A 16,064-nucleotide genomic window follows, 5' to 3' on the forward strand; every position below is an offset into this window, starting at 1 on the left:
CATATCTCTCGTTTCGTTGTTAAAGTGATGCCAAAATGGTAAATAAAAAATCGAAACGTTTCAGATTTAGAAAAATAGCGCGGTTTAGCTAATTACTTTTATCGTGGTTTTTCACGGGTTCTCGTGATGAAAATGTTTCACAAACCTCTTTCTTGTCGCTTGTACACGAAACTCGTCGTTAACGGGAAACGAATAATGACGAACGCTCTCGTCAGTTTTTCGACTGTTTGCATGCACGACGCGAGGGCTCGCGATGCAACGAATGGGATTTCCGTGTCACGTTTTTCCCGGTGCTCCTCGAAACAATGCCGCGTTCTCTCTCGTGAAAACCGGGCACCGGAGTTTCTCGCGGCGGAGTCTTTCGCCCTCGATGAGAAACGACGTTCCGCGGATGAATAGACAGACTCGCACGGATATAGGACGCGCACGCGATTGTACGTTTAAGGCCGGAGTCTCCGTTATTTCACGGCGGATTCTTCTTTCGCGAACGCTTTATTCAGTCATCGACACTCCGTTTCCTCCGCATTCCGTTTCCGCAACCGACGTCTCTCTTATTATTAGACCGCGTATATAATTCCCGACGACGAGGAGACGTTATCGTGGCCTCAAAAGCGGCGTCGTGAGGAATCTAGAGCGTCCGTTTGTTTTGATTCGAGGCCTTGCGTATACACGGGACTTTTAGCGCCTTTTAGCGACGAGAGCAAACACGTTGTCGTTTATTCCTTCCTTTTGCGACGCGTCCTGTCATCGTTGTCGTACACGCCGATTTCTCCTCTTTCCCCGCGCTTTCCTTGCAAACGAAAAGCTCGATCGACCTCGTTTCGAACGAGAACGACGGAATAGCCTCAAGATTTTACGCTCGTATTTTCACAATAAATTCCTGTGGCGCTTCACGAGATTCTTAGACCATCTTTTTCTATTTAATTCTGATGATTAGGTCATTGATTCGGTGTAAAAAAAATTTGTATGATTAATTATTACGTATTTTGTAATTTTTAGAGCTGAAAGATCTTTTTGATCATCCACCGTCACAAAAAAACCGATGGATGAAACGATGGGATAATATCAAGATTTTATGCTCGAGTTTTCGCAATAAATTTCTGAGCTGTTTCGCGAAATTGCCAAACTTATATTCTATTCAATTCTGCTAATCAAGTCATTGATTTGATATAAAAAAATTGCATCGCAATTAATTATTACATGTATTGTAAACGACCATCTTTAGAGGGATTTTCCATGTCAAGGGACAGATCCTCTCGATCACCCACCGGCATGTAACTGGAAAAACCGATGGATGTAACAGCGATAATAGTGTCCAAACAATGCGTCGTCCGCGTGCGTCAGGCACACTCCGAATTGAAATCGTTTTCCGTGCTTTTGTTGGCGCAACCAGTGCGGCACCGGTGGCAATCCGGCACCTCGATGAAACATTTTCGCCCGGTCGGAAATTCGCGAAAACAAGAACCATCGAAACTATGAACTTCAAAGCGCGCCGCACCGCATACCAACCGATACGCTAGCAGTTTTTACGATAACTCGCAATATCTTGTTCCTCTCACGAACGGAAGAGAGCGAAGGATTATGAATCCAAAGTGACACATATGCATTTTTTTGGACTTGAAGATTAAAAATACTGCAGCCTGTGTAAAATAAAATACGATTTCCGACGACGATGCGTTACCGAAGACTATTTTCTCGAAAGGAATGCACACGTGCATAGGAAATCCCGCGAAGTTGAAAGAGATGGAAGAGACGGAGGGCGCACAAACGTGCTGCGAAACGGCGTGATCGCCAGGTTGATGAACCACGCGTCCTATATACGTTGCGTCAAGAAGTTTTATCGCCGGTGAATTTTCATTGAATTTCAAGCCGTGTCGCGCGGCGGGCTGGAGCGAATTCAAATAGCTGCGTGTTATCGCCTCGAATCGATACCAGCGGCGGTTCGATGCGCCACGTCCTCCCATTTTCCGCAGGCATAAATCTCTCTCTTCCTCTCTCTCCCGTCCATCGTTGTCGGCTCGCTCTTGTAAATCGGCGTCTTTACAAACTAATTCCACACGGTGTAAACGCTCTCGTCACGAGCGAAATTACAGAATGGTTCTTGTCGCGCAAGGTCGTGACGTTTTATTTCCGCGTGCGAAATTCGCGACAAGCCCGAAGCTCAGACAAGCTCGAGCGATGCACGATCGCAGTAAGTGCTCGATATAGCCCGAGTTGGCCTCGATGACTAATGACGTTAGGAAATTGAACCGGCACCGGTGGCACTCGCGGATGCGACTTCGAAAGAGAACAGCCCCCCCAACGAGAGAAAACTGCCCGCCGAACTCAAGCGCCAATTCAATTTTCCGGCATCATTTATTTACGCGCGGTTAACGCGCCCCCGATATCGGGCAAGCAGGCATAATCGAGCAAATAAATAACAAAACATGCGCGGGATTAATCGAAGCAAGAAGCATTTTCCACCTCGTTTGTACGCGTCCGCCAGAGTCTGTAATCATCGTTATCCGATCAAAATTCATCTCTCTATCTTCCCTCATTTTCTAGATGTAAATTGGAGAGGCAAGCCTCTGCAGAAAATTGATTTTACGCTGTTTTACTTTGTAACAATATTATTACGTAAATATCGATCGAATATTATACAATAATAATCATATTATTACGGTCACATGTATATTTATATGCATACATATTTATTTATGTATATTTATCTTTATATTGTATTATTTTTTATGTTTATTTTTACATATTTAAAGTAAAAAATGTTTTTTTTTTCTTACAACCTTTTTAAAAATTGTTTTAGAAAAATAACTTTAGCTTAATTTTTGAAAAAAGATGGACAAACTCTCGCATTGCATAAGGATTAACATGTTCAGTGCCGGTGACGGTGATGAATATGCTAGTTTTGCACGCAAACACTTTGCTGATATTGTACTGCAGTCTGATACGAGGTGAAGACGCATTAGCGAAAGCACCTGATACCCAATTGCTTGAACGCTAACATAAGGCAGTTACTGATTAACGCCAGTACAATTTTACCTACGTGATTGATTAATTTTCTAAAGTGCTGCAAATTTATTCTTACGCTCTACGTATAAATGAGAGAATTATCGATAATTCACTAAAGATAAAAAAATTTGAATTTAAAGATTGAGTTTCCTTTTTACACAAAAAAATTAAGTTTTTATTATCATATATCGAAATTTTTTAATATACTCAAAACTATTATTATATTAATAACTTATTAATTTTATGTATACATGATTACATAATTTTATATATATTAATATTGTTTGAAATTGTTACATCTAAGCCGGATATTACAAATTGATAAAAATAATCCTACAATACTTTAGCCTTATCGTACAAAGTTCGTCGCAATTGAGATTATCATCAGAGAAAATTCACTCGCTTTCTTAACGCTTATCTCCTACTAATATCGGCAAAACCATCTCTTACACGTCTTGGAATTAGCGTGTGTCATTAGAAGAAAAGGTTACAACGAAGAGGAGCCAATTCCAGGGGGTTGCGTGACGCAGCGTATCAGCCCGCGTAAAATGCACTTCCGGAGGCGCATCGGCGACGAGAAAATTGAAATTTCACATAGCGAAATGCTCTTCCACGCGCACCAGCTGGCCGAAGCGCCGACTAAGAGCTCTCACTGCAAAATGTCTTCCGCTCGTTAACGAGCTAAACGAGAAGAAACGCGCGCGCGAAAAAGGGCTGAGCCTCCCGGTGGCAAAGAGTAGTTAAGTCCGATGCTTTCTCCGAGACTCTCTCTTTCCCTTTCTCGGCGGAAATTCCAGTTGAAAACGCGGTAATACCGAACCGGCCAAATGGCGGACTGTTAATCCGAGTGTATATAATAACGAAAACTCGTCGCTACCTTCGATGAGAACATATCGCGGCGTCATCGCGGACGTATTACGTCCGGCATTAACGTCCATCTCTATCAAAAATGGCTTTAGTTTCGTCCGTTGTGTGGATATTTTTAATACGTTTGCTTACCCATCCGTCAGCGGCAGCCGGCAGAGATTTTTTGCAATTAGCAAATATATCTTCCTGCGTGAGCGTTTGAAGTTGCCGCGCCGAATTTTCGCCGACTGGACTTACGAAAATCCGAGCGAGTGCTTTTTCCCCTTTTTGTTGGCGGTTGAAGCCAATTCTTTCAAATGGACTTTTTCCTGAGATCAATCGGGTTAATTGTAATCGGCGAGCTGAATACACCGCGAGTATTTTCCGGTAGAATAATTAAATTGCCACGAGATTCTTATAAGACTGTAGTAGGCAAGACTTATCTTTTTACGAGAGAATTTAGTACGAACAATATTGCTTGCATATATTTTCAATTTATCGAAAAATCTTTCAATTATACATTTTTTTTCTAGACAAGTACCTTTTTTTATTTAATGCGATGGAAAAATAGTTATGGCTATCGAACTAGAGCATCTTCTCGAGCAATAAAATTATCTTTCGCAAGCATGACGGGTCGCTTGTGATGGTAGCTATCGACGTGTCAGCATCGTCTAGCGATCGTTGTCGACGTTGCGATTTTGCGACAAGAAAAGAAAAGGATAGCCACGATGGTCGGGGATCGGGAAAACTTTGGAGAGCGGTTGCTTTAAGATCTCCATATCTCGGCGATCGACGCATTTGCATGGCAAAGACTAATTTCGCGAGGAAGAGCTCGATCGAAATTAAAATGCACGGTGGCATCTCGAAGCGTTCGACACGCGGATGCTGTGAATATCGCTTTTCCCGTGACAATGACAAGGCTTCAGCGCGCGTTTTATTCACATAGTAGCAGTTCACGTCTGGCAAAAGTGCCGACGAAAGCAACAACTCCGCGTAACGCGATGAAGAAGGGAGATCGATTGTGTCGACAGTTTGCGCTTTCGAAGCAGATGCAATTCTTTTATTCGCGTTTGCCGTGGATAAACTCGATATGTTCCACATGTAACAGATTTGACTGCGCGAAATACCTGTCGCTAAAAGTTCTCATGGCATTATTCTTTTTATGATTCGAATGCTCAATTTGTAGAAATGCCTATGTAAAATCGATTTTTCTCAAAATATTGTATTATTTTACAAATTATTTTGCATGTAATGAAAAGCTAATAATAAATGTTAAATTGACGAAATAATAAAGTTATCAATATTAAATTAACGCCGATATTAAATAGCCGCTTTTACAATTTGTAACTATGTAATGATTAAAAATTGCAATTTCATATTTCCACATGTTTAAAAAAGGCATGCATTTTTTAAAAATATTTATATTTGTCGATAATATAATTAAAAGTTATAATATTTAAATATACACGTATAGACGTATGTATGCGTGTTTTTATATATTACAAGCGTAGATTTTCGGCAGAGTTAATTAATTGGTAAGTGGGGTAAAAATGGTGGATGGAAAATCGTCCTAATTGCGTGGTGATTCAAGCACTGGTAATGCAACGCGGAGATAATGTAAATGACCGCATTAGTAAATGGTAATGAATAAAGTTCATTACACGATGTTCCCCCTCCGATACGGCAGGAAGGGGGGGGATATTTATTTTACGTAACCAACGCGCGTCGGACGATTTTACAGAATTTTACGCAATTACAAGAAATAAACCCGCACGTATTGTGCGCCGCGCGTCCTCCAAAATACATCCCGTTGTACGCCTGCAGTACAGATGCAGTTTAACGATATTTTAATTAATGTTTGTTGTAATTAAATTAAATAATTAAATTGGTACGCGACCGGAAGCCGAGTGTGTGCATGCGGCGCGCAGAGACGACACCCCCGGGGGAAAGGGGGAGGGATAGAGGGGGGGAGAGTTTCCGAACATTAAAACCGTATGTACATCGGACAGATAACGGCCCGTACTAGTTAATTACGCGTGGCAATGATGCGTATTCCGGTTTCATTAAATGCGCCACCATATTTAATCCGCGTATTTTTTCGCCCCCGCGTACAATTTTCCATCTTGCCACGGCCCACTTCGTTTTATCATGTTAATGTGCATAATAGCGGGACGTTAGCGGATGAGCATTTTCGCCGAAACTTTGAAAACATGGCAAACACGCGCAAAACGCGCTTTGCGTGTGATGCAAACATCGTACGCCGACGCAACTTTTCACATTTTTACGCCAGATATGAATCGCCAATGCAAAATGCATCGCGAATTCTGGGTACTCGAAACTTTACGCGTTTTGTGCGCTGCAATTTATACGTTCTCTTTTCGTGATATTAAGTTTTTTATATCGGAGCTCTTAAAAATGCTTTAATATTTTTTTCTATTAATAATTAACGATAATTAACCGCGCAAAACGCGACGTTTACGAAACGGATGAATCGCGAGAATCTGTATCTTCGTAATGATACACGCTACCTGTATCACCTGACGATGTTGTAGATATGTAATAATGATATATTGTGATTTTTTTGATTACAGCGACAGCGGCATGGCCGCGGCAGGAGCAGCCCTGTCCGATAGCAGGAGACTTTTGCATGAACGGTGGTACCTGCCTATTTTTCGAGACCGTCGGTGAACCGGCATGCAGGTAAGTCGTTACTTTTTTAAAACACGCTTTTCATGATCATAATCCATTTCTGTGCATTAATTATGTATATCAAAAACTTTTTTTGTAATTAAATTAAACCACTTTTGAAAGATATTTGTAGAAAGATTGTTAGATCTTTCTTCGGAAATAATATATCAATGTCATCTTTTATCATTATTAGCTTTCTATATAAAATACAAAAAATACAAATAAAAGTTCTTGAAAATAATCAAAAAATCTATTAAATATAAAAATAATATGTCATTTTTAAAAACTTACTACGCGAATAAAATTAATTTTTTTTTAAAACGAATCTGTCGTTATTTTAAAAGAGAAAATTGCAACTCACGAAAATCATCTCAATACAAAAGAAAATACAGATAAAATCTATTTTTTAAATGAAAATAGAAAATGGAAGTGAAAAAAAGTGTACATTGCAATCTTTTACGCTCGCAGATATGAATAAAATGACAAGATAAATCCTTTTGCAGTATTAAAATTGAGCAATATATCCTCTAAAAATATGCAAAATTCATCAAATGTGGAGTGAAATACGTTTACATATTTGTCGTGTGCCTCATTTTGTGAATTTACCACACTGGATTTATCTCACTGGATTTAACCTGTTTTAGATTATCACTTTAGAACTGAACGTTTCCAAAATTAAATGAATAACCATATTGATAGTAACGATAATAGTAACAATAATAATATTAAAGATCACTTTATCTGACCTTAGTTTATTCGCATCAAAAATAGTATTTATTAATTTTAAATTACGTATATATCCCCCCTGTATTCTTAATTTAAAACAATCTTCTCTTTACTTTTCGAAAAGCAGTAAAATCCGACTTTACCGAAAAATTGGAAAACCGTAAATTCTCGTAATTATCGAGAAGTCGAAAAGATTACGGTGCCAATTTGTAAAAAGCGAAGGAACCGTTGCCCGACACTGAGAGAGAAGGATAGATTATATAGCATGTCTCAGGATAAATTGATTAAATTGCAGTGATAATTTTCTATCGATTGATAAGTCAATTTATTTTACTCAACGAAATTACCAATGCACCCTAAAGGTTTGTGCATGAAGAGATACTGCTTAAAAAAAGACTCTTCGCGAAAAAAGCCAGCTTCAAGAAGAAAAATAGATAACAAAATTATTTTTCAATTAATTTTATGCAAATTTTACTTAAGACATTTAATATGGAAATTTTTCGCGATGTGAATAACGACATTTTCTCTTAGAAAGATAAGACCTTGAAGAACTTAGCTAGATATCCATCGATAAATTATGGCATTATTTGAAAATACCTTTTAAAGAGAGAAAAAGCGGCGAGAAAGCGTTTTACTCACATCGACGTCTCTATTCGAGGACGTAGGAGAAATCGAGCTTGCGTTTCTCTCTTTTGTGCGGCCATCGAGTTAGCGGTTAGCGAAGGCAACCGCGAAGTTAGGCGAGGTTTCAGGATATGTTTGCTGTCGATTGTGCTCGGAAGGTCGAAGTTCGATGCGAAGAGCGCGGAGTCTAGGTCGAGTCTCGCTCTCCATCTCCTCTCGGTGCACATCGGAGAGCGATCTTCTCGTTTCTCTTCCGGACACTTCTTCTTTTAGGCGTTCCTCTTATTCCTTTCCGTCACTCTCCTACGCACGATGCTTACTCTCTTCTCAAGAATAGATACCTTCTATAGATTCCTCTTTCCATTATTCTTCCCTCCAGTACCTTTCTCGGCTACTGTCTACGCTTCCCTTTTTTCTTTCTCTCTTTCTCTCTCTCTCTATTTGTCTCTCTATTTGTCTCGATAGAAATCTCCCTTTTCGCATTTTCTTAAAATCTCTCGATTTATCGGCTTTTCATTATTTCTGTTTATAATCCACGTTTTCCTTTTAATCCGCGCTTCTTTTATATAATTAGTATCTACGATTTTTATCTCGGGCATTCTATAGATTTCTCGCTTTCTCGTTACTTTTCGCGCTTTCATTGTTGTGAAGTTTATATAACTGATATTTTTCCCTTTTTTATTTCTGTTTAATCCACGTTTTCCTCTTAATCCGCACTTTTATTACGCCTAATTAGGATCTTCGATTTTTATTTTGTTCTATAGGTTTTCTATAGGTTTTCTCGTTACTTTTCGAACTCTTTCACTATTATAAAGTTTATATAACTGATGTTTTTTCCTCCTTTTTTATTAGGTTAATCTTTCGGAACTGTATCTCACGCGCATACATACTGCTATTTTTTTACAAACGCAATTTCGCGCACGAAAGCAAAGTGCACGAAGCGCAGCGAGATACGCAATTTATTCTTTAAAGATTGGACTATTGACTTTTCCACAATTGTGTCGACCTCAATATTACGGTTGACCTACTGTGCGTAAAACGCCCAGTTTCCGGACGAATTTTCCGAAATGGTCCGAACCTTACTTCATCAGTTTTTTTTTCTGTTCGTTGAACGGTGCTTTCGAAAATTAAATTTCTTGGCGATTCCCCGCCCCCTGGCCCTCTCCCTCTCCCGCCTTTTCGCCGCCTTTCGCCCTTTCGTATCAAATTGATCGGCACCGCGGCGCGTATAGTCGAGTATCCATTTAATTAAAAAAGTTTGCTCGCCAAATGTTCCCCCGGCCGGACTTGCCAACCAGTCGCAATACGCTCATTTACGCAACGTGCACACGAGTGTCGATTTGTCAGAAATTTCAACTGCGCGACACCGATGATGTATCTGACTGGTCGAGTTTTTTCACGGCATTAACTAGGTCAGTTAAAAACAAACGAGATGTGTATTATACTTCTTTTTCGTAATTCCGTGCAAACCGTGTTGCTGGAAAATTCTACAATTGCGTTTCCAAGAACAGAAAATATTGGAAAAGGCAAGAAATAAGATGTAAAGTATAATTTATCGGTTTTTTGCGAGAGCAACGGAAATTATCTTGTATTAAAAAAGAGCGAAATATAAGTGTGAATAATAAAAACAAAATAATGTGAATTAATCGGAGATTTTTTTTTATATACCGTTGCTAATTGTCAATATTCAGTATCTCTTTTTATATAAAAATTTCTGTAAAGGTAAGATTCATTTGAAATTATACGAAGAATAAAGTGTGGCCCTGTTTTTTTCACTTCTAAAACTCGTAATTAAACTTGTTTAAATCCGTGCTTATACTCGCACGGATCTCTTTCTTTATTTTTTAATATATAACTCTGACCCTTACAGTTTTTTAATAAATATATATCCAGAGAATTGTAAAAGAGAGTTAAATCCCGCATTCCGATAAATGAGCAAAGAAATGGCCTCACCGCGATGTGACACCTAAAATGTCACGCCGGTATCGCAACATCCAGTTTATCGTGGTTGTGTTTTATCGCGCAACACCGTCAATCCTCTCAGCTACTTCCGGCGAGTCGCACAGAGAGAGAGAGAGAGAGAGGGAGAGGAAAAGAGAGAGAGAGAAAGAGAAGCAAATGTAAACTTTTTCGCGCCGGCCGGCGACGCTCGTAAATCTCACCTCCGGAGGTAACCTACATCCCCCTCGTTTCCCTCCCCTTCTCTCCCCTGCTCGACGCTACCATACCATCCACCACTTGTGTCGAGTGTCCCGGTTTCTCGTTTGTTTCTGTTAGGTGATTCCCTCCTTCCCCCTCGACTTGTTAACTTTACGTTCTTACCACTTACGGCCAAATTGCCGTATAAAATATGTGCCGTGACGACAAGGCACAACCCCTCTGCATACCACGGCTCTGTGCGCGATGAACGACCGCCACGTTACTCCTCGTTGTTATATCTCCTTTTTCTTGGCTCTCGCGCTTAATTAATGTCGCCTAAGCGATTGCTTCGTACGTGTCGTTAAAATTAGCGTTAACGCCTGAGAGATTTAGCAGCTTAGTTGAACGACGTATTGAGGTTTATTTTGAAAACAGATTTCCCTCTGAATCGAAGTTAGATTAGGCGTAACTATTTTTATGAGATAATATAATTATACAGTTATATAGTGTTATTAATGTAATATCTTGAAAATAATTTTTTCGAGATGATTAGTGCGAAAGTACGTAAATACATTTTACATCAATTTGACGATTAAAATATTTGTATCATTAAAAAGTAAAATATCATATCGATAAAAATAATGCTCAATCAATATAAATAAAATTAATTAAAATTAATTAAACGTTTGCAATTTCCATTTGGTAAATTCGACAGGCAGTTCGATATCTGTAGCGAAATTTTGGAAACTGTTATCGCGCTTTAAAAATAGAGAGAAAAAAAAGAAAAAGAGAAGAACATCGCAACTGTAACGTAATCCGCATATTCAGCGACACGGTACATGTATTACGTACATACATGTGCACTCGCTATCCGGAGCACTGCTACAGCGGCGCTGTTGTTCGAATTGCATCAGATCACCTGTCACGTCTGTAGTTGTCAAGGCAGATTTAAAACGGATGGCCAACGGTAATTCGGTCAAACGTACCGAGATTGGACGTGCAGGCGCGACAATAAAACCAGCAGTGGATTTTGCAGATATAAAACGCGCGTAAAAAAATTATTAAACAGAAAGATTCGGAGAGCTTAATTATTGCATTTAAATAAAAAAAAATGTAAAATATAATATAATTTTATTTATTCAAATATTAGAGTGTGATATTTCAATTTTTTAAATAAAAATCTTTAATTACTTGTTGGAGACAAATTAATCCTTGGAAGTTTAAAATTATTATATATAATTTTAAACTGTATTCGGTAAATTTTGTTACAGAATTTAAAAAACTTAAATTCTGTAACAGAATTACTCTTTCGATAAGACTCTTGAATTATCTATGATCGATGATCGACCGCGCGATCGTTCATCGCCCCATTTTCGTGTCTACAGCGGTGACAATGAAAGATAAACGCTTTAATATTGCTGTCGGAGCTGTCGACGAGATAGTTTCTCTTTTGTGGCGTTTCTGAAAAGCTCCCTAACTCTGGCCCACATACGCGACAAGGGAAAAAGGGGCAACCCACGTACACCACGCACGCACAAAAGATCGCGCGCACAAAGCGCTCGGTGATATATATATGCAATTGTTGAGAGCGGTGCATATGTATGTGTATACGTTGCAGTTGCAAGCAGTCGGTCCTAAGCGTCGAGAGGAGAGGAGCGTCTTCTTTTTCGAGGCGCTCATTATTTTAACGGGAAGAGCGCGAAGCTTTTACGCGAAAATTCCCGACAGCCTAGTTTCCTAGTGCGACACTTCGTGATAAAACTTGGCGCGTCCACGAGGTGCACGCGTGCATAAAGAAACACGGCGGCATTGTGTGTCGTGGTGCATTAAGGTGACGGTGTATAATAATGCACGCGTCCATCGCTCCTCTCGTTCGAGTTGTTGGTTTCCTTTTCTTTTTCTTTTTTTTTTTTTGCGACCAAGATACAAAGCAAACCAGGTCTCGGTCGAATACGATAAGAGAGAGGACTGTTGACTGCGGCACAAACGGAACCTTAACAAGATTCGGCCATTTAAATAAAGCCTTATTTCATCCAGTCCTCTTCTTAAATTTACGTAGCTTTTATTATTTCATCCTCGAATAATATTTTGTTAAACAGTTGATATACGTCATGATTAAATATTTTATTTTGAAGAATTATATTTAAGGATGTTTTGTATGTACAATCCTAACAAAAAGTAGCTGAAAATCAATATTGACGAATATCCACTTTTGGTATTTTGAGTATGAGAAATTGTGTGGAATATTATAATTTGATCTTAGCTACAGTGCAGAGATGTATTTTTTAATATTTATTGCGTTTTTACTGAAATATTTCGAATTTTGTTAATCGAAATGATTAACTTTTGGCAGAGAATTTTGCCTTGTGACAGATACATGGCTAACTTCATTAAATTATATTTAATATCTTTTAACCAGTTAGTACTTGTATAATATTATTTGACCAAATATTTCCTCCTGTATTTAAACTGTATCTAAACTTTGGCAAACTTTAAACAAATTCTGAATATTATTTCCATGTGTTTTTATTGTATATGTTTGAATCGACGTGGTTATACGTTTCCCATAAGAACACATGTTAATTCGGTGCAAATTAAAATCCTTATAACTTGTGAACGCTTTAGTGAATCGATTTAAAAATCATACTGAAGATTCTAAACATATGTAAGGACATTCTGTACAATTTTCACTAAATTCTCAATATTTTGAAAATAGATACAAATCCTTCCATCCCTAAATATCGAAAAGCCTCTCTTTCTCTGGTGAATAATTTACGAAAGCAGAAATATGTACATAATTATTTTTGAAAGCTTCGAAGCGTGTAGAAATCCGCGGGGGATTCCCCAGAATCCTAGGATTTATGATATTATTTCTACGGCGATGATAGCGACGGCGATGTAGCGATAATATACGACGGATGTGAAATATTTCTCGCGAAGTACAATGTAGTGCGGAACGACGATGGTTCGTAATGTATGTCCCGTCGTTACATGCGCTTTCCGTTTTCATGGCGAGGAAACTCTCGAGAAGATTAAGCTGCGGCCGCGCTGATCGAATAAAAGTGTATGAGGGAAGATTGAACGTGCAATCTTATACCGGTTACATTCCCGTACGGCGTCGTACGCGGACGTAAACTTTGTAGAAAGTTACGCGGGCGACTGAAATTTTCTAATGCTATTCCGAAACTTCCCGCGGCGCATAATGTCCCGGAGCATGATATATTTTCTACGTGCAGCTGCGTTCGCGCACACGCTCATCCGCAGCGAGGGGAGATTGCGAATTCGCTTCCGTTTGCGCTACATCTGGTAAAATAGGGCGCGCGCCGCGTCGAGTTTCAGAGAGAGAGAGATGTGAATTATGCGTTAGTATTCCCCAAAGTATAGTAGAGAAGTCGCTGCAACGTATCAATTAAAGAATCGTCGAACAATCTTGCGAGCATCAAGATTCTTGAGTCGTCCTACGTGCCACGTTAACGTTTTATCGAAATTTTATTTATGATTTATAGTGATAACCTTGCGCTTTGCCAACATTAAATTCAGAATCATTATAAGAAAGAGAGTGAGAGGAAGGGAGAATTCATCATCAATCATTTTAGAAATTAAATTATTAAGGCCAGGTAATAAAGATTATTTTGGATTTAAGCAAGATTTAGGTATGTGTTCATATCTTGTTTTCTAAATAAATAAAGGCAGACATATATTTAAGTTTTGCTAAAACAATTTTAAATAAATAAAGCTAAACTAACATTGACGCAAGTGAATAAATATTAAATATCATTTTAGAAATTAAATTATTAAGGCCAGGTAATAAACATTATTTTGGATTTAAGCAAGATTTAGATATGTGTTCATATCTTTTTTTCTAAATAAATAAAGGCAGACAGATATTTAAGTTTCGCTTAAAACAATTTTAAATAAATAAAGCTAAACTAACATTGACGCAAGTGAATAAATATTAAATATGATAAAAACCATGTAAGTAAAATCTACGTTGTAAATTTTGCAAGTTTGAAATGTACAATTAAATTCGAGAATGTATTGAGAAAGAAAATATGAGCGAGTTAATATGAGCGTTTCACCGCGATATATCGATAAGAACCTTTGTTCCAGAGCTGATAAACTTTCTGGAAGGTACGCGTTGAGAATTTTCATCAAGTAATTCAGTTTTCTAGCGGTATTTATGGCAGAACACATGCGGCTCGTTGCTAATACATATGAATACAACGTGTCGTCCATAGAAGGTTTATTATTGGAGCAATAAGATTCTGCATTCCGAGGATGGAAATTATCTCTCTCTCTCTCTCTTTCTTTCGCTGTGCAAATGTATTACGCGTTCTGTGGCTGCTATTTCTATGTTACTACGACGTTCGTTCCGATATAGCGCGCAGGAAAACCGCGAATCGTTGGTTTAGCCGACCTAGGTAGCGTTTAACGTCTGAGCCGCGTGCCCCATTTGTAGCCCCGTTGTAATCGAATTGCGAGAGCGAACAGTTCAAAGTGCTTGCCCGTCCGTCCTATCAAGCCTTGTTTACAGCACTAACATTGCCTAATTCAACTCGGAAATGCTGCATAAAGGGTAATATCGTAGCAAGATGCGATATGTCATATAAGCATTTGTTTCCGTTTAACAGAGAAATTTTGCAATATTGTGCAATATTGTGTAATAAAATATTTACCATAGATTATTTCATATTTGTACTTCATATTTCACATATTTCACATATAGATTTATTAAAGCTCGAGAAAAGAAACAAAAAGATACAAGACGTATGCGAAGAAAGCGCCGACATAAAGTAATGTCGGCTGAGCACAAGTGAATTCCCAGGCCGAAGATATGCGTATTATCCCGCTAGAGCCTGTATACGGTGTACGTGGATGCACAAACGTCCGGATAGCGTGCGGTTACCCTGGGTACAAACGGACGGTAATGGTTGAAAATACTCACGAAATAGTTTCACGGCGAAGGAGTCGACTATATAACGCAACTGCGCCCTGTAGTTCCACGCCGGAAATACAGCTGGCCGCGGATACACACGCTGTTGTTATACCACGCTGTGAAAATCGTAATTAAGCCCACCCTGGCTAAATTTTCTCACTCTCCGTACCAGATTCTCCTTCGGATGTTGCGCTCTTATACAAAGGACAAAACGTTGACGATGTAGCCTCCAAATTAATCGGCAATATTAATTGGAACACAATGTAATTTTCCATACTGGGGATCACCAAGTATGATCTAATTGGGGAAAATGGATAAATTTATAGTTGCATATTTTAAGATACGAAATGATTAATACATGAGATAATAAGAAACAGAATAGAAGCTATCGTTAATTATACAGTACAATAAAATTATATCATAGTATTATTTTAGAGGAACACTTAGTATTCAGATGAAATCTAGATTAACTCTTTAAAAAATATCACAACATTAGCAATTTTTAAATTAGAAATTGACAAAAATAATTTTCACATTGCATTATAATATCTTCAATATAACTCATTCTGATGCTTAAAACTTATCGATTGTAAAAATATATATAGAAATTGTTTTATAAAAATAGATTCTAGGAAATATTTCTACTGAAGTATTTTTGCTGAAAAGATAGATTTCATCAAGATAGATTATAAAATAATTTTGCTAATAAATATCAAAATAGTACGATTATTAGGTATTTCAAATATAAGCTTAAAATATATCTTATTTAAACTCTCATATAAATTTATTTTAGACTTTATCTAGGAATTTTGGGATCTAAAATTATTTTGCTTCATTTTCATAAAATATCTTTCCAACAAAAATACATAAAAACTATTTTCAATAATCTATTTTAATATAGAATCATTTATATATATCTTTACAATCGATAAATTTTAAGTCAGAATGAATTATGCGATATGATAATGTTTGAAAATTGTGAAATCGATGCATTACAATAACACATGGACTAATATATCGGATAACTAATATCGAGCCTGACATTCAATAACACATGGACTAATATATCGGATAACTAATATCGAGCCTGACATTCTCT

At 38.0% G+C, this 16,064-nt stretch overlaps 1 protein-coding gene across 3 annotated transcripts in view; it reads left to right on the forward strand.

Annotated features, from left to right (window-relative positions):
* LOC105253920 (protein vein) overlaps nt 1–16,064 on the forward strand; it is a 320,393-nt gene that overhangs the window by 252,853 nt on the left and 51,476 nt on the right. For all 3 annotated transcript variants that reach the window (XM_020028313.2, XM_020028314.2, XM_011262279.3), the window contains exon 4: nt 6,444–6,552. In XM_020028313.2, coding sequence (XP_019883872.2) covers nt 6,444–6,552 — 109 coding nt within the window. The remainder of the gene's footprint in view (nt 1–6,443; nt 6,553–16,064) is intronic.

This window comes from Camponotus floridanus, unplaced genomic scaffold (genome assembly GCF_003227725.1).
Source record: "Camponotus floridanus strain SB8 unplaced genomic scaffold, Cflo_v7.5 scaffold21, whole genome shotgun sequence".
Lineage (NCBI taxonomy): Eukaryota > Metazoa > Arthropoda > Insecta > Hymenoptera > Formicidae > Camponotus > Camponotus floridanus.